Source organism: Phyllobates terribilis, unplaced genomic scaffold (assembly GCF_046119375.1).
Source record: "Phyllobates terribilis strain yellow unplaced genomic scaffold, ASM4611937v1 Scaffold_5__5_contigs__length_657084704, whole genome shotgun sequence".
In the NCBI taxonomy this organism is placed as follows: domain Eukaryota; kingdom Metazoa; phylum Chordata; class Amphibia; order Anura; family Dendrobatidae; genus Phyllobates; species Phyllobates terribilis.
Window position 1 is genome coordinate 77449624 of NW_027362765.1, and position 26311 is coordinate 77475934.

At 46.0% G+C, this 26311-nt stretch overlaps 1 protein-coding gene across 1 annotated transcript in view; it reads left to right on the forward strand.

Moving 5' to 3' along the window:
• The window catches only part of LOC141272086 (uncharacterized), a 61941-nt gene extending 50380 nt beyond the window's left edge, over positions 1–11561 (forward strand). Inside the window, exon 7 of the mRNA XM_073682392.1 lies at positions 9665–11561. Within this exon, the coding sequence (XP_073538493.1) occupies positions 9665–10926 (1262 nt within the window). The 3' untranslated portion in view covers positions 10927–11561. The remainder of the gene's footprint in view (positions 1–9664) is intronic.
• Positions 11562–26311: the final 14750 nt, after the last annotated feature.

Sequence of the window (26311 nt, forward strand, 5' to 3'; positions counted from 1 at the left end):
TGCGGATCGGTGAACTATGTCACCAATCAACTCTCGGAAGCTGCTGAGTGTGTGCGCGGATGTGGTGCAAAGGTGTGTGTGTGGGGGAGAATTGACAGGGACAAGAAAAAGTCCTGAAAAGCAGCGAGCACGGACGTTGATCAGTGACGTAGACACTGCTCAGCGCTCGGCCGCTGCAGGACGCACGAAAAAAAAAACCTGGGGGGGGACGGAGATTGGGGGTAAAAGGAGGAGGGGGGAGAGGGGTGGATGAGGGGAGAACAGAGATGGACTTACCAAAGTCTTCTCTGTTCTTCTTTCGGCAGGATCAGCAGCAGGTTCTGGAAGAGGCTCTGGAGCAGGATCCGCAGCAGCAGGATAAGGAGCTGGAGACCCAGGACCCTGGAGACAGCAGCAGGACGCTGAAGCTGGAGACCCAGCAACCTGGAGACTGCAGCAGGATGCCGGAGCAGCAGCAGCGACTGGAGCAGGTAGGAGAAAGGTCTTGTAGTGTAGCAGAAGATTCTGTGGCACTGCAAGGCCCAGCACAGCACAGATCAGACGTAACCGCTCTGTATAAATCCTCACCAAGTGTGAGGATCTGCAGGGCGGTCACAGGGGGGTGACAGGGTGGTGACAGGCAGGTCACAGGCCGGTCACCTCCCGGTCAGGTACTCTGATTGGTGCGATCGATGTCATCATCGTACCAATCAGAGATGGCTGGGGCCTGGGCACGCATCACAGGGGGTCACAGGGAGGTGATAGGCAGGTCACAAGCCGGTCACCGCCCTGTGACCGCCCTGTCACCTGTGTTCAGGTACTCAGATTGGAGCGATCGATGTCATCATCGATCGCTCCAATCAGAGCTGGCTGGGGGCTGACTGGGGAATCTATGACATCACAAGGGGTCATGGGGAGGTGACAGGCAGGTCACAAGCCGGTCACCGCCCCGTGACTGCCCTGTTACTGCCTGGTTCCGCTGTGATCGGTGCGATCGATTTGATCGGCGATCGCACCGATCCTAGCAGTTTGGGGAGAGGGCTGGGGTTACTAGGCAACAGCCTAGGATCGGTGCTCTTAGGAGCACCGATCTTAGGCTGCACATCACTGTTTCCGGCAATCTGATTACCGGAAACAGTGAGAAATGCTGTGATTGGCTGTTCAGAATTGAACAGCCAATCACAGCGATCGTGGGTGTGAAGGGGCGGCGACACCCCCCGAGATGCCGGCGCCATCTACCCTAAGGTAAGATGGCACCGGAATTTTAATGCTATCACCGTGACTTTGGTCACGGTGCCGCATTAAAGATAGGGCGTATAAATACGTATCTGGTCCATAAGGCCCAGGGCACAGATACGTATTAATACGCCCTATGTTGTTAATTGAAATATCCTTAACAACGTTGACAGAAAAGCACAAATGTATTGGTAGTCTCCAGAAAGTTGATTAGATAAATTTATCCTCGGCTTTAGATAAAGGAGCTAAAGCTTTAGCATTAAAAGGAAATTAGCAAAGTCTGAATTTGTTTGGTCAATTCATGCTACTTGCATTTGTGGATTGCATGGCCACCTGTGTGCACAGACAATGATTTCTGGAAGTATCCCTGATCCCAAACAGTGATTTGCTCAACAGAATCATGTCTATTTTTAATGCAGTGCTGCCATAGGAACCGTAGATCATGAAAATCCCAATACTGACCGACGGCCTTGTTCCCGGTGTGAATGGATTTCTCCAGGATCTCTGAATCTTTTGATGATATTATGTACTGTAGATGGTGTTATATTCAAAGCTGAGAGAATCCATCAACTTGGTCCATGACAAATTGCAATCAGTCCAAGTTGTGAAAAAGCGCATGGAACTAGGTGCAGACAATGGGTCCAATGGATTTCTGATATTCACCATTTAACAATGATTTAGACTTCATTGCAGGGAGTCTCCAGATCATCCCAGGAACTAGACTTTGACTGGCAGGTTTCAGCTTATGACAATAACTAGGTCAAAAGATTGAGTTGTGTCATAGCCAATAGTCAGGCAGATGGACATCTAAGCATGGAATGAACCAGGAAGTAAGTCGCAAGCAAACTAAGTTCATTTTAAGCAATAGTATGACCCCAATTCCAAATAAGTTGGCACACTGTGTAAGATGTAAAGAAAACAAGAATGCAATGATTGGAAAATCTCTTATAGGCACATATTCTTCATAACAAAACATAGAAAACAGATCAAAAATTGAAATAATTTTCCATTTCATTTGTAAAAAATTTACTCGTTTAGAAATTGATGGCAGGAACACATCTCAAAAACGTTGGGCCAGGGCTGTGCCTACCACTGTCTGTAAAAGTCTAGGAAGTGAAGGAGTTTTGGTAGAGAAATGTTATCCCAATCTTGGCTGATTTAGAATTCTAGCTGTTCAACACTCCGGAGTCCTCCTTCCTGGATTTTTTGTTTCACAATACACCAAATATTTTGTACTGGTGAAAGGACTAGTGTTCACACGACCAGTTCATCACCTGAACTCTTCTTCTGTGAATCCATGTTGCTGTGATGGATGCAGTATGTGATTTAGCATTGTCTTGCTGAAATATGCAAGCCTCCCCTGAAATTGATGATGTGTGCATGGAGCATAAAGTCATGGCCAAAAGTGTTGGCATCCTTGATATTGTTCTAGAAATTAAAGTATTTCTCCAAGAAATTTATTGCACTTACACATGATTTGTTGTACACATGTTTATTTCATTTGTGTTTATTGAAACAACACAAAAAAACTAATAAAAAAAAGGAAACTTCAACGTAATTTCACACAAAACCCTAAAAATGGGTCGTACAAAATTGTTGGCACTCTCAACTTAATATTTGGTTGCTAACACTTTGGAATAAATAACTTCAATCAACTGCTTCCTGTAACCATCAAGCTTCTTACACCTCTCAGCTGGAATTTTGGACCACTTTTCTTTTGCAAAATGCTCCAGGTCTCTCATATTTGAAGGCGCCTTCTCCCCACAGCAATTTTAAGATCTCTCCACAGGTGTTCAATGCGGTTTAGATCTGGACTCATTGGTGGTCGCTTCAGAACTCTCTAGCGCTTTGTTTCCATCCATTTCTGGGCGCTTCTTGAAGTATGTTTGGGGTCATTGTCCTGCTGGAAGACCCATGACCTTGGATGCAAACCCAACTTTCTGACAGTGGGCACTACATTGCAACCCAAAAGCCTTTGGTAATCTTCAAATTTCATGATGCCTTGCAAAGATTTCATGATGCTAGTGCCAGAGGCAACAAAACAACCCCAAAACATCTCTGAACCTCCATTATATTTGACTGTAATTAAGGTGTTGTTTTCTTTGTAGACCTCATTCCATTTTTGGTAAACAGTAGAATGATGTGCTTTACCAAAAAGCTCTATCTTGGTCTCACCTGCCCACAAGACACTTTCCCAGAAGGATTTTGGTTTCCTCATATACATTTTGGCAAACTGCAGTCTAGATTTTTATGTCTGTGTCAGTAGTGGGGTTCTCCTGGGTCTCCTGCTATATCTTTAATTTCATTCAAATGTTGAAAGATAGTTTGCTCTGACACTGATGCACCCTGAATCTGCAGGACAGCTTGAATTTAGTTGAAACTTGTTTGGGTCTGCTTATTAACCATCCAGACTATCCTGCGTTGCAACCTTTCATCAATTTTTCTCTGCCTTCTTTGTCCAGGGAGGTTAACTACAGTGCCATGGGTTGTAAACATCTTGATTTTGTTGCGTATCGTGGACAAAGGAGCATCAAGATCTCTGGAGATGGACTTGTGACCTTGAGATTGTTGATTGTGTTCAACAATTTTGGTTCTTAAGTCCCTCAGACAGTTCTCTTCTCCTCTTTCTGTTCTCCAAGGTTAATGTGGCACACACAGACACACAATGCGAAGATTGTATCAACGTCTCCCCTTTTTATTTAGTTTCAGGTGTGATTTTCATATTGCCCACATCTCTTACTTTCCACAGGTGAGTTTGAACAAGTACCACATGCCTGTAACAAAGTTGTTTACCCAAAATTTTTGGTACAGTATCAAAAAATTTGTCCAACCCATTTTTGGGGTTTTGTGGGAAATGATGTCCAATTTGTCTTTTTTTTGTCTGTTTTGTGTTGTTTCAAATCACACAAAGGAAATAAACAACTTTATAACAAAACCTTTGTAATTGCAATAATTTTCTGGGAGAAATACTTAATTTTCCGGAACAATTTCAAGGGTGCCACCACTTTTGGCCAAGACTGTTGTAATGTAGCGTTATTCACACAGTGCGGTAAAGAGGCAGTGACTCAGATTAGTCCAACTCAAAAGTCTTTATTTTCAAAACTCACAAAGTAAAGGCAAATGTTACCCTCTGTTATCCAAACAGTCTGTATCAAAACTTGTTGCCGTGGGCGACTGAACCAACGTATCACTCTTGAGTGTGTCAGAAGCTCTGCCTTCCTCAGCTCTGTGTTCACCTCACACAGGCCTGTATTGCACAGAGCCTCCTGCTCTGAAACACTGACACACCGAAAGCTCAGCTGAAAGTTTAATTGTGTTTCATGGACATGAGCTACTCCCAAAACTCAGAGTGGAGGGAAAGGTCCATCCCACTACCAATCCTATAGACCTCTCCAAAAATAAAAGCCCATGTCAGGTTTTCTTAAATCTGACTTGGTCAAACAGCTTGAACAAGTCCTCGCTTTTTTTTTCATTTTGCTCTGCAACCACAGATGTGGCTGTGATTGCAATGCACTCCAGCGGGTTCAATGCCTCTAAGCGCATCCTAGGGGACACATACCGGCCCTCGTATATGATTCCCTTCACTGGCTAACACTATATATTTTTCTAAAACCTCTATATGAGGGCTCACTCACACTTGTGTATCGGTACCATTCTCATCCAGAAGAGTGGGACGATTTTTTCCCACTTGTCATGTGTATGCTGTCCATATGCAATCCATTTTTTTCACTCAGCAACTAATGATCTTTTACAGGACCATTTACAGTTTTCGATGCTACAGAATTGTAATATATCCATAAAAATCAGATGTCATACTGACGATCCGTATGGCATGCATTTTTTTCTCGCACTGTCCAATTTCGGAGTGAAATCTCTGCATGCTGAGATTTTTTCCTCATGCCTAATACAGCTGAGAAAAAATATGCGGATCTGAACGGCCTCATTGAAAAACATTGGTCCAAGAGCAATCAGATTTTTTTTTTATTGAATTGCAATCGTCTGATTTATACGCAAGTGTGAGCAAACCCCAATGCTCAGCATTGAGAGTGCCTTTCAAGATGTGCAATCTGCCCATGCCACAGGCACTAATTGTTACGCTAGCTTTCGTCCTTGCATGTACTCTCCCCTAATCCCGACAGGGATGCCGATTTACTCACCCCCCCCTGCAGCACAACAGTTTCTTTTTTCCTGCCGTGTATCTCCTGGGCCTGCGCATGCTACGCAGGTCTCCCGGCGACGCGCCTAGTGCACTCGCTCCCCCATTATTAAAGGGGCAGAGTGCGCACGTTGGAAAGCCCTCAGCTAATAGCTGGGAGGCATCAAGTATATAAAAGCACGCTCCCTAGTAGGGAGGTGCCTGAGTAGCATTCTCCATTCTGTAGTTTTGTGCAGCTAGTGTGTTTTCAGGTCCCTGTATCCCGTACTGTGTTTACTCTGGACCTTGTTCTACAAAACCGTGTTGTGTAACCCTGTATCCTGAAGCCGCTTTGGCAGTACCTAAATCCTGACTCTGCTCCCTGCAATACCTGGACCCTGACTCTGCTCCCTGCGATACCTGAAACCTGACACTACTCCCTGCGGTACGTGAACCCTAACACCGCTCCCTGTGATACTTCAATCCCTTCTAGTTAAGCCCTGATCGTGTGACAGTAGGCCTACAGGTGTGACATTAATGCAAACCATTACCATTAGAGATGCAGGAACTGTGTGCTGATAAGTTGAGTGGTCCCTTTGCATTTGAATCCGCAGAACACAGTGTCCATGGTTTCCATAAAGAATTTTAATCCGATCACGGGACAGTTTTACATTTTACCTCAGTCCATGTTAAATGAGCTTTGGCCCAGAGAAAATAGCAACATTTCAGGATTGTGTTGATATAGGTCTTCTAACTTGCATGACAAAGCTGTAACTTGCATTTCTGGATTCCATGGTGAACTGTATTCACAGTTCTTTGTTTTTTTCTGAAGTGTTCCTGAGCCCACCCAGTGATTTGCACAACCAAGTCCTGACAGCTTTTAATGCAGTGCCGCCTGAGGGACATTAGATTACTAGCATCTAATTTTGTGCACATGGATGTGTCCAGAATCGCTGAATCTTTTTGATAATGTTATATGCTGCAGATAGTGGAATATTCAAAATATTTGCAATTCTACATTGAGGAACATTTTTGAGAAATTGTTCTCTAATTTGTAGACACGGTTGATCCCAGGTTGTTGAACCTCTGACAATCTTTGCTTCTGAGAGACTCTGCCCCTCTAGCATAATATTTTTATATACTGTACAATCACCAGACTTAGTTGAATATTGACCCTCAAGCTTTTTTTCATTAGTATCACTTACTTTTCCTGACTTTTGTTAACCCTGTCTCAACTTTGTTGAGATGTATTGCTGCCATAAATTTCTAAAGGGGTTAACTTTTTAAATAAAATGGAGAAAGTCTACCTTTCAACTTTTGATGTGTGTTTTATGTTCTGTTGTGAAGAAAATATGACTTTAACCTCTTCACCCCGGGCCTTTTTCTGTTTTTTTTTCGTTTTCGTTTTTCCCTCCCCTTCTTCCAAGAGCAATGATTTTTTTTATGTTTCTGTCAATATAGCTTATGAGGGCTTGTTTTTTGCGGGATAAGTATACTTTTGAATGACACCATTGATTTTACTATATAGTGTACTGTAAAATGGGAAAATTCCAAATGCAGTGAAATTGCAAATAAAGTGCAATTCCATTATTTTTTTATTTTTTTTATTTACCAATTTCACTATATGGTAAAATTGATCTGGCAATATGATTCCCCAGATCAGTATGAGTGAGCAGATACCAAAGTGAAAAAAAATTCTGAAATTTGTATTAAAAAAAAGTTTTTGCTTTTATCGCAATTTTCTGAGATCCGTAGCATTCCATTTTTCGGGATCTGGGGCTGAGTGATGGTTTATTTTTTTGCACCGTGAGTTGATGTTTTTATTGTTACCATTTTGGAGTAGAGATAATGTTTTGATCGCCTCTTATTGCATTTTTATTGCAATACTGTGGCAGACAAAACAAAAATTATTTCTGGAGAATTGATTTTTATTCTTGTTTTGCTGTTTGCTGATCAGATTAATTGACTTGATAGGTCGGACATTTCTGAATGCAGTGATACCAAATACCATATTTTTAGGACTATGACACACTTTTTTGCTCCAAAATTTTGGAGTAAAGTGGGTGATGCGTGTTATTGTCCGGATGTAGCTTACCACTTGTGGCTGTGGATTTCAAGGGGGGGTGAGCTGCAGTCGTGGAGGATTGGGTCAAGGGAGGCAGGAGCTGGCGGCTGCTGCTGATAGGTGTGCCTCTGTTAAAGAGTCCCACGCCTGGGACTATGGGAGTGGAGAATAATGAATATTTGATTTCTTTAATAGCGAGCACACTGTTAGTCTCAGCTGCCGGCTTCCGGGCGATCACATGTGCCCACTATTAAGGAAAATTAATATTCACTGCTCCCCACGCCCATAATTTGGCCCACCTCAATGCACTGAAGCCGGCGCCTAGAGGTGCGAGGAACTATGGGCATGTGAAGCAGTGAATATTCATTTTCTTTAAAAGTGGGTACACGGTTAGCCTCAGCCGCCGGCTCCTACAGCGTCTGGGCGATCACTTGTGCCAGCTATTATAGAGAATGAATATTCGCTGTTCCTCATGCCCATAGTCCCGCTCACTTCTATGCACTGAGGTGGGCGGGACTATGGGAGTGGAGAGCAGTGAATATTCATTTTCCTTAATAGTGGGCACATGTGATTGCCCAGCTGTTGCAGAAGCCGTTGGCTGTGACTAACAGTGTGCCCGCTATTAAGGAAAATAAATATTCACTGTTCTCCACTCCCATAGTCCCAGGCGGGGGGAGCCGTGAATATTTTGGCAAATGACCTTGGCGTGTGGGCGCGCATGGCAGTGACATCATGCGCTGCTTACATGCTGAAATCAGCTGCTGTCATCAGAACAGGACGCAGCGCTGCGAGGGAGGAGAGGGAAGGTGAGTAGAATTGTTTATTTTTTATGTATACCAGGATGTGGTTGGGTTCCATGTATACCAGGATGGGGTTCCATATATACCAGGATGGGGGGGGCATGTATACCAAGATGGGCACATATATAACAGGATGGGGATCGTATATATCAGGATGTGGGGTCTGTACATACCAGGAGGAGGACATACAGTATACAGGGTGGTCCAAAAGTAGGTGGACAGAAAGTGTAATAAGGTTATGAAGGGGGAGATTTATCAAACACTAAATAGCAGCTGCTTGTCTGCATAATCCTCCAATAAACCATGAATTAGACATGGACGATAAGGTTTCCACCCAATAGATTTCAGGATTCACATAATAGAAGCTCGTGAAATTCCCAATTCCAAAGAGGCTCTTCTGGTGGACTTTTTTGGACTCTGAACAAATGTTTCAGCAACAAGTTGTTTATTATCTTCTGTACAGACTGTTTTGGGTCGACCAGTTTTTGGAGCATTAAGGATTGAGTGGCATTGAATTTGTCATGAATGCGGTAAATGGTTTGTTTCTTTGGGGCTTGAGTACCAAATGTTTCAACCCAATTTGCTCTAACGGTTTCAGCATTTTGAGATTTCCAATACATTTTCTTTGATCTGTATTTAAATTATTTGCCATTATGTGTTATCTGAATTATCTGAAAAGAAAACAGATTTGGGGGAGATCTATCTGTGAAAACTAGATCTGTGAAACTGGCTCAGTTGCCCTTAGCAACCAATCAGATTCCACCTTTCATTTTCCAAAGAGTCTGTGAGGAATGAAAAGTGGAATCTGATTGGTTGCTATGGGCAACTGAGCCAGTTTCACTTTATACCATGTTTGATAAATCTCCGCTTCATAACCTTATTACACTTTCTGTCCTCCTACTTTTGGACCCCCCCTGTATATACCAGGATGGGAGATATTAGCACAGAATTGGTGGACATTACCCCTATAACAGTGTCAGCAGAAGATCCCCCACCTCCCATAACAGTGCATCATGACCACATTTTTTGCTTCAATTTTTATTCTATTTTCCTCCGCTAAAACCTAGGTGCGTCTTATGTACCGGTGCGTCTTATAGTCCAAAAAAACAGTCTGATTAAATCAGCTGTCATGTTTGGGGAAAGATGCAGGCTCCAGCACTGAGCCCGCATCAAAGTCCGGAACATGGCAAAGATACGTCATTTGTTGTGAAGGGGTTAAGAGATTTCCAAATAATTCTTGTTTTCTTTACATGTTATGGAGCTTCCCAATGTTTATGGAATTGGGGTTGTTCAAGGTCTTTTGTTACAGTGAATGTCTTACTCACTTCAAAATCTAATTTTACTACAAATTGTATAGACACTTCAATAAATGTTATTGAATGTATACTAGAATTAATATGCCTAAAAGGCACTGTTATTAAATAATATCAACGGTTTCATTTTTGGCAGATGACTGTACCAGGAGCTCAAGGGAACATATGATATTTTCAGATGTTTCACCAGATGACCGTAGTATCACACCAGATACATATGAAGAGTATGCCATTATCCAAGATATATCTCCAGCCTTTCACGGCAAAGATCTATCATCTGGTCCTTTTCAACAGGTTCTTTCTATTGATTCATCACAGGCTTTTAAACAAAATAAAATGAACCAAAGAAATGGTAAACATCAAAGAACTCACACAGGGAAGAAGAAGACATTTTCATGTTCAGAATGTGGGAAATGTTTTAATTGGAAACATAATCTTGTTACACATCAAAGAAGTCACACAGGGGAAAAGCCATTTTCATGTTCAGAATGTGGAAAATGTTTTAATCAGAAAATACATCTTGTTACACATCAGAGAAGTCACACAGGAGAGAAGCCATTCTCATGTTCAGAATGTGGGAAATGTTTTGCAAAAAAATCAAATCTTGTTACACATCAAAGAATTCACTCCAGAGAAAAGTTATATTCGTGTCCAAAATGTGGAAAATTTTATTCTCAGAAATCTGATCTTGCTAACCATCAGAAAACTCACACAGAAAATAAGCAATTTTCATGTTCAGTGTGTGGGAAATGTTTTTATCAAAAAACAAATCTTGTTACACATCTGAGAATTCACACAGGGGAAAATGCATTTTCATGTACAGAATGTGGGAAATATTTTCCAAGCAAATATTATCTTGTTGCACATCAGAGAGTTCATACAGGAGAGAAGCCATTTTCATGTTCCCAATGTGGGAAAAATTTTACAGTAAAATCAAATCTTGTTACACATGAGAGAATTCACACAGGGGAGAAGCCATTTTCATGTTCTGAATGTGGGAAATGTTTTACAGCTAAATCAACTCTTCATAACCATCAGAGAAGTCACACAGGGGAGAAGCCATTTTCATGTTCAGAATGTGGGAAATGTTTTAATCAGATATCACAACTTGCTGCACATCAGAGAAGTCACACAGGTGAAAAGCCATTTTCATGTTCAGAATGTGACAAATGTTTTACTCGGAAAACACATCTTGTTACACATCAGAGAATTCACACAGGAGAGAAGTTATTTTCATGTTTAGAATGTGGGAAATGTTTTACAGCTAAATCAACTCTTGATAACCATCATAGAAGTCACACAGGGGTGAAGCCATTTTCATGTTCAGAATGTGGAAAATGTTTTGCAAAAAAATCACATCTTGTTACACATCAAAGAATTCACTCTGGGGAGAAATAATATTCGTGTCCAGAATGTGGAAAATTTTGTTCTCAGAAATCTGATCTTGATAACCATCAGAAAACTCACACAGGGTAGAAGCCATTTTCATGTTCTCAATGTGGGAAATGTTTTACATCTAAATCAAATCTTCTTAGACATCAGATTTTTCACACCTCAGAAAAAAAGATTTTCATGCTTAGCGTGTGGGAAATGTAATAATCAAATATAATTTTTTGTTCTACTTCAGAGCACCCACAAAGGGAAGTGGCCATATTTTTTCTTTTTGTTTAATTATTGTACAATTTTCAAACTGTTACAGTCAAAGTAAGGTCATATGCCACAGAAGAGAAATGGAAAGCAACTTTTAAAGCACTGACTGATAGTTTAAGTAATATATGAAATTATAAATAAACATTTGTTATCAAAAAGCAAATAGAATCTAAACAACTCTCATGCACTGAATGGGCCCCTTGATAGATACACTCATTTAATACCTTCTTTGGTCTTACGAGCTACAGCATTTTGCCTTGAAAAATGCAGGAATATTGGCCCATACAAAGTTTGTCGCAGGTGCTGCAAAAATGGGACCACTACCCACTGGACTCACTTATTTTTCCCTTAGACAAGAATGGCAATGGAACTGGTCATTTCCTGTTACAGCATATTTGTACTAAGGAACAATAAATTGTATCTTTGAACAGGGTAGTTGGAGCCTCGGTGTTCTTTTAGGCTGAAATTTTCTTGAACGTGCAATGCCTGTTCCTCAGAGTGATTCTTAATGGAGTTTTCCAGTTTCAGAAATCCCATTTCCTGCCTGCAGTTCATCTTATAAAAACAACAAATAACTAGTATTTTACTGGTCCTTCCTGTGTCCAGTGTGGAGTTTCTGCCTTTGCACCCTGGGCCTATTATTTTCTGTAATTTGTCTTCCAAGCAAAATTGACAAAATGGATGATGATGTAATTGTGTCAGTCTAAGGAATGGCAATCCTAGTGGATTGTTCTTTCCTAAAGACAGACTAACAGCTGAGCTACTGTAATGTAGGTAGAGTTAGTCATTTGGTTATAGAGATTCTATAATTAGGAAGCGGACACAATAGTTTGTCGCCGATAGCGCCTCAACCGAATGATTTTCGGTCTCTCTGGTGACAGCGATCAGCATGTGGTGGAACTGGTTGACAAATTACTGTGGGAAACTGAAGATGATCCAACTATCATAGTCCACATGAAAACTAAAGACAGAATAACTGTTATATAGAGGATCCTTAAAATAAATTTTAAACATTTAGACTGCAAGATGAAGGGAAGGAGCTTCAAAGTAATATTGCCTGGAAAACGTCCTGTGCCATACATAACACAGTAGAGGAAGTGGGATTCACGCCAATCAGTGCAGTCAGTGCATTTATGTCATGCTCTGCCCATAGATTGCATGCTGAAATCACCTCCCGGCTTCTGTATCGGCTATATAAGAGGACTCCGCGCATCATGGGAGCAGGGAATGTGTTACGGATCCGGGTGGTGGAACCTCTGTGCTGCGGTGAAAGGAGGGACCAGAGGGGCGTAACTAGGTATCAACTCGGACTGACCAAGGTCGTACGGCTGCTCAATCGACTCCCTAACCAGGGAAGGACTGAGCAGAGGGACCAGGTGCTACTCTGGGGCAGACCTTGTATGAGAGCAGGTGACTCCCACGTGTCAGAAGGGAGGGACTGACCGGTACAGCAGATGAGCACGGCAGGAAACTAGTAGGAGCCTCCAGGTAGGCTGACAGATAGGCACAGCAGGTTACTGGTACGTTCTCCGGGAAGGCAGGCAAGCCAGGCCCATAGACAGACTGGTGGATTTCGATCGTAGACAGACTGTCGGGCTGGAGAGTACACTTGGCAGGCGGAGACAGGGAGTCAGGCTGGCGGGCTGGACTGGTAGCCAGGCTGGCGGACAGGACTGGAAGTCAGACTGGCGGACTTGACTGGAAGTCAGGCTGGCGGACTTGACTGGAAGTCAGGCTGGCGGACTGGACTGGTAGTCAGGCTGGCGGACTGGACTGGTAGGCTGGTGGACTGGACTGGTAGTCAAGCTAGTGGACTGGGCTGGTAGTCAGGCTAGCAGCGGAACCTGAAGGATGAAGCAGAGTTTAGGACACAAAGCTACAACCTTGCACGGGCACCTCCATTTTGGAGGAGGTGCCTTTTATATGAGAGGTCCTCCGTCCATTGGCCAGGGACTCCTTAGGACGGCGCACGCCCCCTTTAAGAGGGGGTAGCGCTCACGTGCCCTAAGCACATTACCCGGGAAGCTGCGCTCGCCGGCAGCAGCAGGAGCTCCGGGGGATGCCGGGCAGGGAGCGTGGCGGTAAGAGGGACAGCATCTCTGCCTGTCAGGGGGCAGAGATGCCGATACTATAGTACCCCCCCCCCTCTGGGGCACCCTCATTTTTAGGCCGGAAAGAAATTTTTTAAGGAGAAGCGGGGCGTGAATGTTCTCCCTGGGTTCCCAAGTTCTCTCTTCTGGGCCAAACCCCTTCCAATCCACCAGAAAAAAGGTTTTTCCTCTTACCCTTTTGGTGACCAGAATGTTCTCTACCTCATAGACGTCCTCAGCGGAGACCGGAGCTGGGGAGGTACCTGGATTGTCGGAAAAAGAATTCAGCACAACTGGTTTGAGGAGAGATATGTGGAAGGAGTTGGGAATCCGTAAGGTGGCCGGGAGTTTTAACTTGGAGGCTACTGGGTTGATTTGCTTGAGGACTTCAAATGGACCGATGAACCGTGGACCCAACTTATAGGAGGGTATTTTGAGGCGAACGTGTTTGGACGAGAGCCAAACCTTGTTCCCCGGACGGAATTGAGGCGGATCCAGACGCCTCTTATCAGCATGTTTCTTCATCCGCTCGGAGGATTGAAGAAGTGCGGACCTAGTGTCTTCCCAAATGGGGGAAAATTCACTGACCAGAGACTAAGCGGCAGGGTTGCCCACTGAAGCGGAGACGCGAAACGGAATCCGGGGATGTTGACCGTAGACCACAAAGAACGGGAACTTGGAAGAAGATTCGCTCTCATGGTTGTTATAGGAGTACTCGGCCCATGGTAGGAGCTCCACCCAATCGGTATGGTGAGCGTAGACGAAGTGCCGGAGGAAGCTGGTAAGGACCTGATTGATGCGTTCCACTTGGCCATTGGATTGTGGATGGTAAGCAGAGGAGAAATCCAGGGTGACATCCAGCAGTTTACATGTAGCTCTCCAGAAACACGAAGTGAACTGGACCCCACAATCAGGCACAATGTGGAGGGGTAGGTCATAGAGACGAAAGATGTGGTGGAAGATATCCTTGGCCAGCACAGACGAGAGACAAGGCAAAGGGATGAAGTGGGCCATTTTAGAAAAGCGGTCAGTGGCCACCCAAATGACCGTACAACCAGCAGAAACAGGGAGATCAGTAATAAAGTCCATAGCTATGTGTTGCCACGGGGCAGCAGGTACGGGAAGAGGCAGGAGGCGACCTGCTGGAAGATGTCTGGGAACCTTATTGCGGGCACAGAACGAACAGGCCGAGACAAAGTCTACCACATCCTTGTGCAGGGTAGGCCACCAGTAATGCCGGGTAATGAGCAGGAAGTTCTTCTTCTGGCCAGCATGGCCGGCTAGTTTAGATGAATGACCCCAGTTTAGAACCTTCTTACGATCTGGAACCACTACAAACGTCTTACCGGGTGGGAGACAAGACAGGTCCAACGGGGCCACATTCATCAATTTGGAGGGATTGATGATATGCATAGGCTCCTCCTCTTGATCGGAAGACAGGAAGGATCGGGACAAGGCGTCGGCTTTAACGTTCTTGTCCGCCGGGCGGTAATGTAGGGTAAAGTTGAAGCCGGTGAAGAACAAAGACCACCGGGCCTGACGTGGATTGAGTCTTTGGGCATTCTGTAGATATGCCAGGTTTTTGTGGTCAGTATAGATGACCACCGGGTGCAGAGCCCCTTCAGGTAGGTAACGCCACTCCTCCAGCGCCAATTTGATGGCTAGCAGTTCTCGGTCTTCTATAGAGTAGTTGCACTCAGACGAGGAGAAGAGCTTGGAGAAGAAGCCGCAGGTTACCATTCTCCCGGACGGAGATTTCTGGGTGAGCACCGCTCCGGCTCCGGAAGAGGAAGCATCAACCTCCAGAAAGTACTGTTTGTTGCTATCCGGACAGTGCAACACTGGGGCAGAAGAGAAGGCTTGCTTTAAGGAGAGAAAGGCCTCCTCCGCTTTAAGACGGCAGAGACCTTCTCTGGGTCCATCTGTAGACCAGTCTTAGAGATAATATAGCCCAGGAATGGAAGAGAGGTCTGCTCGAAGAAACATTTCTCAAATTTTGCATATAGGTGATTCTGCCTGAGCCTAAGCAGGACCTGACGAACATCCCTCCGGTGTGTAGGAAGATCTGGAGAGAAGACCAAGATGTCGTCCAGGTACACCACCACGCAAGAATATAAGAGGTCATGGAAGATGTCGTTAACTAATTCTTGGAAGACAGCTGGAGCATTACAGAGACCGAAGGGCATCACACGGTATTCATAGTAGCCATCCCGGGTATTGAATGCCATCTTCCACTCGTCTCCTTGGCGGATCCGGACCAAGTTATACGCCCCACGAAGATTGAGCTTGGAGAAGAGCTTCGCGCCTTTAAGGTGGTTGAACAGCTCAGAGATGAGCGGCAGGGGGTATTTGTATTTGATAGTGATCTGGTTGAGTCCTCTATAGTCGATACAGGGGCGTAGTGAACCGTCTTTCTTTTTGACGAAGAAGAATCCAGCTCCAGATGGGGAGGTAGATTTCCAGATGAATCCCCTAGCCAGATTTTCTTCGATGTACTCCGACATGGCCCGGGTCTCGACCAATGACAACGGGTAAATACGCCCACGGGGTCGAGTGGCACCGGGTACCTGGTCGATAGGGCAATCATATGGCCTATGAGGTGGCAGTGTCTCTGCTTCCTTTTTGTCAAAGACATCTGCATAGGACCAGTATGGTGCCGGTAGACCAGGTAAATTAGCCGGAGTAGACGGAGGTCGAACCGGGCGAACCGGGGCCAGGCAGGTCTCGTGGCAATCCTGCCCCCAACGGAGCACCTCACCGGATTGCCAATTCAGAACGGGTTCATGTCTCTGTAGCCAGGGTAGACCAAGCAAAAGGGAGTGAGAGAGTCTGGAAAGCACATGGAAGGAGATCCTCTCTGAGTGCAGCATTCCCACCTGCAGGGATACGGGCTCTGTGACGAGCAAGATGGTCACCGGAAGGAGTCTTCCATCCATGGAAGCGACTGCCAATGGTTCAGCCAGAGGTTTGGTAGGAATCTGATATTTCTCTACAAGGGACTGGGAAATAAGATTCCCAGCGGCTCCAGAATCCAGATGTAGGGTTTCAAAGAAGCGGTTCTCTCCACAGGAAATAGAGACAGATAAAGTCAAGAATGGAGAGGATTTACTCTTGCCTAGGACGACCTCTCCGAGCGGTCCTAGACACTGGAGTTTCCCGGCTTCACCAGACAGGAACGGATCAGGTGCTCCATGCTACCACAGTAGAAACAGCTCCCCTCGGCTCGGCGTGTTTCTTGGCGAGACTGCATAGGTTCAGGCGAGCGTGCCTGAGGAGTTGCTGGTTGGGAAGCCGGTTTCTGGAAAACAGGAGCAAGACGAGGAAATCTTCTCTCCCGGGTAGTCTCCTTAGCACGTTCTAGGAAAAGTATGTCAATCCGGGTAGCTAGTGACACCAGGTCATCCAGGGTAGTAGAAATGTCCCGGCCCGCTAACTCGTCCTTAATCTGACCAGAAAGACCCTCCCAGAAGGTGGACTCCAGGGCCTCGTTGTTCCAGGCAACCTCAGAAGCGAGGGTACGGAACAGTATGGCATACTGGCCCATGGTTAGACTCCCTTGGCGGAGACGGAGCAATGAGGAGGCAGTAGAAATCCTTCGTCCGGGCTCATCGAAGACCCTCCAAAAGGCAGTGAGGAAAGTCAGAAGATCGGACACCAGGGGATCCCCTCTCTCCCATAGAGGGTTTAGCCATGCCAATGCTTCCCCGGTGAGGTGAGACATGAACGCCACCTTGGCCAGGTCGGAGGGAACTGGTATGCCAGAAGTACAAAGTGCAGCGTGCACTGGTTCAGAAAGCCCCGACATAAGACGGGGTCGCCTCCAAGACGAGGAGGCGCAGAAAGCTGGGGTCCTAGGCTAGATGCTGTGATATTGGTAGGCAGCGGCGCTGCCGGAGCCGGTGTCGCTCGACTCGAGGCGGGTACAGATGGGACAGGCAGCGTGTCCAGGCGAGAGTTGACAGACCGCAGGTAGGTCAGGATGGTTTCCTGTTGGGATCTCTGACGAGAAACCTCCTGGTACAGGTGAGCAAGCGAAGGGGCCTGGGGACCACCGGGTTCCATGGCCTGTGCAAACTGTTACGGATCTGGGTGGTGGAACCTCTGTGCTGCGGTGCAAGGAGGGACTAGAGGGGCGTAACTAGGTATCAACTCGGACTGACCAAGGTCGTACGGCGGCTCAATAGACTCTGTGACCAGGGAAGGACCGAGAAGAGGGACCAGGTGCTACTCTGGGCCAGACCTTGTATGAGAGCAGGTGAGTCCCACGGGTCAGAAGGCAGGGACTGACCGGTACAGCAGATGAGCAGCACGGCAGGCAACTAGTAGGAGCCTCTAGGTAGGCTGACAGATAGGCACGGCAGGTAACTGGTAGGAGCCTCCAGGTAGGCTGACAGATAGGCACGGCAGGTTACTGGTACATTCTCCGGGAAGGCAAGCTAGCCAGGCCCATAGACAGACTGGCGGATTTGGATCGTAGGCAGAACATCGGACTGGAGAGTACACTTGGCAGGCGGAGACAAGGAATCAGGCTGGCGGGCTGGACTGGTAGTCAGGCTGGCGGAGAGGATGGTAAGTCAGGCTAGCGGACTGGACTGGAAGTCAGGCTGGCGGACTGGACTGGTAGTCAGGCTGGCGGACTGGACTGGTAGTCAGGCTGGCGGACTGGACTGGTAGTCAGGCTGGCGGACTGGACTGGTAGTCAGGCTGGCGGACTGGACTGGTAGTCAAGCTGGCGGACTGGACTGATAGTCAGGCTAGCAGCGGGACCTGAGGGTTGAAGCAGAGTTTAGGACGCAAAGCTTGCACGGGCACCTCCATTTTGGAGGAGGTGCCTTTTATATGACAGTTCCTTCATCCATTGACCGGGGACTCCTTAAGACGGTGCGCGCGGCCCCTTTAAGAGGGGGGAGCCCGCGCGCGCCCTAAGCACAGTGCCTGGGAAGCTGCGTGCGCCGGCAGCAGCAGGAGCACCGGAGGACGCCGGGCGGGGAGCGTGGCGGTAAGAGGGACGGCGTCTCTGCCTTTCAGGGGGCAGAGACGCCGATACTACAGAATGGTGAGTAGAATCGTCTTTTTTTTTTCTTTTTTAAGTATTAGAGAAACAGTGTCAGAATGGGAAGCTTTTTCACCCTCATGACTTGATGATTTTCTGCTTTTTTCATCTTTGTCTTTTCCTCCCACTGTCACGAGTCTGTTGTTGGGTACGGGTATGTATGGCAATACACCCACCAGATTAACAAGGTAATACATACAGGGATAAAGGAAAATACCAATCATACAAATATGCTCTCACAAACAATAGAGGGAAACACTGTGGAGTGAAGGAAGGGAAAAAAATAAAGTAGAAGAAAGAGAGGATTTGCACACAACCAAAAACCAAGGCAAGCAAACAGTCTTTATATAAATCCACCAAGCGCACCCTCAAACAACAAAGCTCCACCAACTCCTGAAATATGCAGCAATGACTGCTTGCCGGAGGGGGATAGCCAACATTGAATAGCTGAGAGCAAAGGCAGGTAAGCTTCCAGGAGCTCTCAACTGAACAGATCAACCCCTGCACAGCTAGAAGAAACCTGCACTGTTTAATATGAAGGTGACATGCTTCTAGTCAGTGCAGGAGTAGAAGAAATCAGACAGCATGGTCCTCTGACACCTCTCTGTTGCGGCAAACCCGTGACAATAACTTTTTTAATTTCCTGTCAATATAGCCGTATGAGGGCTTGTTTTTTGCAGGGTGAGTTGTTGAATGACCCCATTCATTCTACAACATAATGTACTGGAAAATGGGAAAAAAATGCAAGACATGCAGCTGCGGCGCTATACTCCAATGAGTTTCTGTTTTAAGCATCACATGACTAGTTGTGGGCGTATATAATCAGGTCCTGTCAGGCAGACATACAGCGCCTCTTGAAAAAGAAAGCGAAACGCGCGTCGGGGCGCGTCCTCACATGCAGCACGGTCTTTGACTCCCCTGGCACCTTGCGAGCTTCCTGTCTTTTGGACACTCTGACACTGGGCAACTTGAACGAGCGTCCTGTATCCCGGACATTTTCTCACTGGGTGAGTGTTTTCATTTAGGTCCGGGTACTCTTTCTATACATTTCTTTATCTAGCACTACATGGCATAGGGTAGTTACTTAACTCACTCCTATCTTGGATGTTTACATAAATTGTCACTACTCAGTGATTGTTATACTTACCCTGAGTGTGTATATTTGCCTCATTGACTTTTTAAAGGGGTTAATTGTGATATTTATCTACTGTTCTTATCTGTGGCTATATACCCATGGGGTGTTCCTTATGCCTGTAGATTTACTTGCATTTTTATCTACTGTTCTTATCTGTGGTTATATACCCATGGAGTGTTCCTTATGCCTGTTGATTTACTTGCATTTTTGTAATTTGGATTGCTTAGCTAGTGTTTTGCCAGGGGCGGTCTAGCTTTCGGCACTGTGTTTTCCTGATCCCCTTGCTATGTCATTTCTTTATTTACTTTTTACTGTTGTGATCATGTATCATTAATAAAAATTTTGCCTCTTTGCTAACTACTCTTGTGCTCTCCGTGTTTCCCCCATTTGATATGAGTAGGCAATTTGAACCCGGTACTGGACTACTTGTCCTGATACCAGGTTTCATACTTTAGCTTTATATTGGCCAGCTTTTTGTCTTACAACTCCTGAAATATGCAGCAATGACTGCTTGCCGGAGGGGGATAGCCAACATTGAATAGCTGAGAGCAAAGGCAGGTAAGCTTCCAGGAGCTCTCAACTGAACAGATCAACCCCTGCACAGCTAGAAGAAACCTGCACTGTTTAATATGAAGGTGACATGCTTCTAGTCAGTGCAGGAGTAGAAGAAATCAGACAGCATGGTCCTCTGACACCTCTCTGTTGCGGCAAACCCGTGACAATAACTTTTTTAATTTCCTGTCAATATAGCCGTATGAGGGCTTGTTTTTTGCAGGGTGAGTTGTTGAATGACCCCATTCATTCTACAACATAATGTACTGGAAAATGGGAAAAAAATGCAAGACATGCAGCTGCGGCGACTTGAACACAATTTTCGAGCACGCCGAAGATACTCTGATAGGACCCGAGTGTGCTCAGTTAAGGGGTCAACCGAGCACATTCGCTAATCACTATTGAGCATCACATGCTTGAAACAAAGTTGTTTGACAAAAATAAATTCTGCAACATTTTGGGGGTATTGTGTGAAATGATGTCCAGTTTGCCTTTTTGCTCTGTGTATATATAATATCTATAATATAACCGGGGATGCGTACCTCTGTCTGAAGCCTCGATAGACTGCGCATGCGTGATTCGCAGTCTGGCACCAGACAGAAGCAGGCATCCAGCCGTTACAGGTAAGAGGATAAGAGGAGGTGTATGGCGCCGGAGATCGCGGTATGCGTAGACACTGAACGCATACCGCGATCTCCGGCGCCATACTTGCATACTTGCCTGACTGGGAGGAGCGTTGCCACGGCGCCTCTCTTCTGGCCGGAGACCAGGGGCAGGAGTGAGGCGTCGGATCGGCGCGTGCGCATAGCGCTATCCTTCGCCATTTTACTGAAGACACATTTACAGGCGCCGCTCTCCTCCCCCGGCCTCCGGCAGAACAGGACGCTGCAGCGCTGGAGTACAGAGAAGAAAGGTGAGTATAACTGTTTATTTTTTTTGTATGTGTGTACAGTGTGAAAGGGAAGAGGGGGCCACACATATCTGTGTTGTGGGGTGTGGGGACCATGCATATACCAGGATTGGGGGGGGGTACCACGCATACCAGGATTGGGGGGTGAGGAGTACCACGCATACCAGGATTGGGGGGTGAGGGGTACCACGCATACCGGGATTGGGGATGAGGGGAGCCACGCATACCGGGATTGGGGATGAGGGGAGCCACGCATACCGGGAATGGGGATGAGGGGAACCACGCATACCGGGATTGGGGATGAGTGGAGCTGCGCATACCGGGATTGGGGATGAGGAGAGCCACGCACACTGGGAATGGGGATGAGGGGAGCCATGCACACCGGGAATGGGGATGAGGGGAGCCACGCACACCGGGATTGGGGATGAGGAGAGCCACGCATACCGGGATTGGGGATGAGGGGTGCCACGCACACCGGGAATGGGGATGAGGGGAGCCACGCACACCGGGATTGGGGATGAGGGGAGCCACGCACACCGGGATTAGGGATGAGGGGTGCCACGCATACCGGGATTGGGGATGAGGGGTGCCACGCATACCGGGATTGGGGATGAGGGGTGCCACGCATACCGGGATTGGGGATGAGGGGTGCCACGCATACCGGGATTGAGGATGAGGGGTGCCACGCATACCGAGATTCGGATGAGGGGCCATGCATACCTGTATGGGGATGAGGGATGGGGTACCATACATACCAGGATGGGGATGAGGGATGGGGTACCATGCATACCAGGATAGGGATGAGGGGTGCCATGCATACCAGGATTGGGGATGAGAGGTGCCAAGCATACCAGGATTGGGGGTGAGGGGTGCCACCCATACCTGGATAGGGGATGAGGGGTTCCATGCATACGGGGATAGGGGATGAGGGGTGCCATGCATACCGGGATTAGCGATGAGGGGTGCCATGCATACCAGAATAGGGATGAGGGGAGCCATGCATACCAGGATAGGATGGTGGGGACAGGATGGTGGCAGCAGAAATACCAGGAGGGGGGCAGCACATACCACACATACCAGCATGGGAGACCATATACCAATAAAAATGCTCGCCACCCGGGCCTAGAACGGGTTCAATAGCTAGTATATATTATATATATATATATATATATATTCAGTACAGACCAAAAGTTTGGACACACCTTCTCATTTAAACATTTTTCTGTATTTTCATGACTATGAAAATTGTACATTCACACTGAAGCGATCAAAACTATGAATTAACACATGAGGAATTATATACTTAACAAAAAAGTGTGACACAACTGAAAATATGTCTTATATTCTCGGTTCTTCAAAGTAGCCACCTTTTGCTTTGATGACTACTTTGCACACTCTTGGCACTCTCTTGATGAGCTTCAAGAGGTAGTCACTGGAAATGGTTTTCACTTCACAGGTGTGCCCTGTCAGGTTTAATAAGTGGGATTTCTTGCCTTATAAATGGTGTGGGACCATCAGTTGTGTTGTGCAGAAGTCAGGTGGATACACAGCTGATAGTCCTACTGAATAGACTGTTAGAATTTGTATTATGGCAAGAAAAAAGCAGCTAAGTAAAGAAAAATGAGTGGCCATCATTACTTTAAGAAATAAAGGTCAGTCAGTGCGAAAAATTGGGCAAACTTTGAAAGTGTCCCCAAGTGCAGTTGCAAAAACCATCAAGCGCTACAAAGAAACTGGCTCACATGAGGACCGCCCCAGGAAAGGAAGACCAAGAGTCACCTCTGCTTCTGAGGATAAGTTTATCCGATTCACCAGCCTCATAAATCGCAGGTTAACAGCAGCTCAGGTTAGAGACCAGGTCAATGCCACACAGAGTTCTAGCAGCAGACACATCTCTACAACAACTGTTAAGAGGAGACTTTGTGCAGCAAGCCTTCTTGGTAAAATAGCTGCTAGAACTCCACTGCTAAGGACAGGCAACAAACAGAAGAGACTTGTTTGGGCTAAAGAACACAAGGAATGGACATTATACCAGTGGAAATCTGTGCTTTGGTCTGATGAGTCCAAATTTGAGATCTTTGGTTCCAACAACCGTGTCTTTGTGCGACGCAGAAAAGGTGAACGGATGGACTCTACGTGCCTGGTTCCCACCGTGAAGCATGGTGGAGGAGGTGTGATGGTGTGGGGGTGCTTTGCTGGTGACACTGTTGGGGATTTATTCAAAATTGAAGGCATACTGAACCAGCATGGCTACCACAGCATCTTGCAGCGACATGCTATTCCATCCGGTTTGCGTTTAGTTGGACCATCATTTATTTTTCAACAGGACAATGACCCCAAACACACCTCCAGGCTGTGTAAGGGCTATTTGACCAAGAAAGAGAGTGATGGGGTGCTACGCCAGATGACTTGGCCTCTACAGTCACCAGACCTGAACCCAATCGAGATGGTTTGGGGTGAGCTGGACCGCAGAGTGAAGGCAAAAGGGCCAACAAGTGCTAAGCATCTCTGGGAACTCCTTCAAGATTGTTGGAAGACCATTTCCGGCGACTACCTCTTGAAGCTCATCAAGAGAATGCCAAGAGTGTGCAAAGCAGTCATCAAAGCAAAAGGTGGCTACTTTGAAGAACCTAGAATAATTTTCAGTTGTTTCACACTTTTTTGTTAAGTATATAATTCCACATGTGTTAATTCATAGTTTTGATGCCTTCAATGTGAATGTACAATTTTCATAGTCCTAAAAATACAGAAAAATCTTCAAATGAGAAGGTGTGTCCAAACTTTTGGTCTGTACTGTGTATATATATATATATATATATATATATATATATATATATATACATCTCAGATTCCAACATGTGGAATATATCACACACTTCCTATGGGTTCCACAATAACCGGACTGGTAGTGGACACAATCGGCCTCATTCATCACTAGTCAGTGAATTGTATAATTGTTCTGAAGATTGGAGGCAGCGGAGTTGCGTCCCTTGACAAATTGGTGGCAGTGGTGGGATCTGTGTGATCTTCCTGGTGTCCTCCCTGACAAGTTGGTGGCAGTGGTGGGATCTGCGCGATTACCCCGGCTGTTATCCGTGACAAGCTGGTAGCAAGCGGTGAGACACAGAACATTCGTGATCGGGGGTGAACAATCATCCCTAGCAGTAAAATTTGCACTGTCCATGCCAGGATTCTGTGCAGAGTTTTTGAGGCTTGGACTCAGTGTTTATTTATACATGGAAAAATACTGTAAGTGTAGCAGTTACACCCCTTCCCCTTCTTCTTTTTCTGATGCTATTCATGCCATGTTTCATCTCTATAGAAAGATAAAATTGTGAACTAATCTTTCGATATCTTCCCTCATGTAATCTCTGGTCCTCCCAAGACCTCCTTCTCGCCTTACACTTATTTGTTCCTCACCCAATCACCTGCAAGACTTTTCCCGAATATCCGCCATCCTCTGGAATTCTGTGTCCCAACACGTCCGACTATCCACCACATTCGGATCCTTCAGATGGAACCCAAAAACTCATCTCTTCAAGAAACCTTACAACCTGCAATGACCACGCTGCCTCTTCACCCCTACAGGAGCAGCTTCCTCAGCACCATTGGAGCTGTTGCAACCTCCCAACCTACTGTCTCCTTTCCAAACAACCGTTAGAATGCAAGCTTGCAAGGACAGGGTCCTCTTCCCTCTATATCAGTCAGGGGCTACATAGGAATCATGGGGTCCCATAGCAGAAGTTCTAATTGGAACCCCCCTCCCAAAAAATGAAAATGATTGTCAGGGTCACAGAAGAGCAGATCTCACAACTTTCCATTCTTTACATAGTAATTTTCCTCCTGCTGAAGTCCTAGATTCCTCTTTCATTGCCCCATAAAGTGTGATGCCAACAGAAGTGCCCCCCTAACACAGTATGATACACCCATGGTGAATTTCTCCACAAGCGCAGTATAATGACCCTACTGTACCCCACCTCAACTCACAGGGCAAAGTATGCTGACCCCAACACAGTATGATCCCCCAACTGTGACCCCCTAGAGCTGGAGGATGGTACATAATAAGGGAGGGTGTTATACATAATAAATGAGGAAACTATATAACTAAGGACGAAGCTATCCATAATAAGTGAGTACACTATATACTAAGGGAGTATGCTTTACATAATAAGTGAGTACACTATATACTAAGGGAGTATGCTATACATGATAAGTGAGTACACTATATACTAAGGGAATATGCTATACATAATAAATGAGTACACTATATACTAAAGGAGCATGTTATACATAATACAGCTACATTCCTGCATCTGTGTCCAGTTTTGTTGTGCTGCCCTGTTTTACAGACGCATTGAACATGTCCTATTCTAATCCTCAAAATCAGATCAGATTCTCTGACCCTCACAGATCTCATTCTCAGATCCGTGATTTTCATAGATATGTGAATGGATCTATAAAACTGTACGAGTCTGTGGACCATCCCATAAAAAAATCTGTCAGCACACGGACATTTCACACAAATGCAGCCTAAGGGATTTTACAGATACTATTATCACTCCCAAGTCACGCAGTGCAGATACAGAATAATATTTACATCCAGGCACTTAACGCTGACTTCTCATCTGATCATAGCCGGTTTCTGCTGTTTCTTCTCCATCTAGTCATACCTTCATGTCGACATCTCCCAGCCACAACTCATCTTGTCACGATGATCTCCAGCCTAAAAAATAACAAGGTCACATATATTGCATACATACATGTGTCTCTCCCACACTGCTCCCCTGACTACAGATATGTACCCCACCATTAATATACTATTAGCCACTTAGTAATCAAAATATAAAGTGATAAGCAGCACTGTGCCCCTCATTAACTATAATCTCCACCGGCCAATAATATAAATTATTCAGTCTCTGTGACTATCCTAATTAACTGTAAGGCAAAAAGCACACAGAAAATATACTAGGCTTTACAGTACAAGCAAAGTGAAACACCCATCATTGCTCTCTCCCACCACCTCCATCATTGCTCTGTCCCAGTACCTCCATCATTGCTTTGTCCCAGCACCCCCGTCATTGCTCTCTCCCAGCACCCCCATCATTGCTCTCTCCAAGCACTCCCATCATTGCTCTCTCCCAGCACCCCTATCATTGCTCTCTCCCAGCACCCCTATCATTGCTCTGTCCCAGCACCTCCATCATTGCTCTCTCCCACCACCCCCATCATTGCGCTTTCCCAGCACCCCCCTCATTGCTCTCCCAGCACCCCCGTCATTGCTCTCTCCCAGCACCCCATCATTGCTCTCTCCCAGCACACCATCATTGCTCTGTCCCAGCACCCTGTCATTGCTCTGTCACAGCACCTCCATCATTGGTCACTCCCAGCAACCC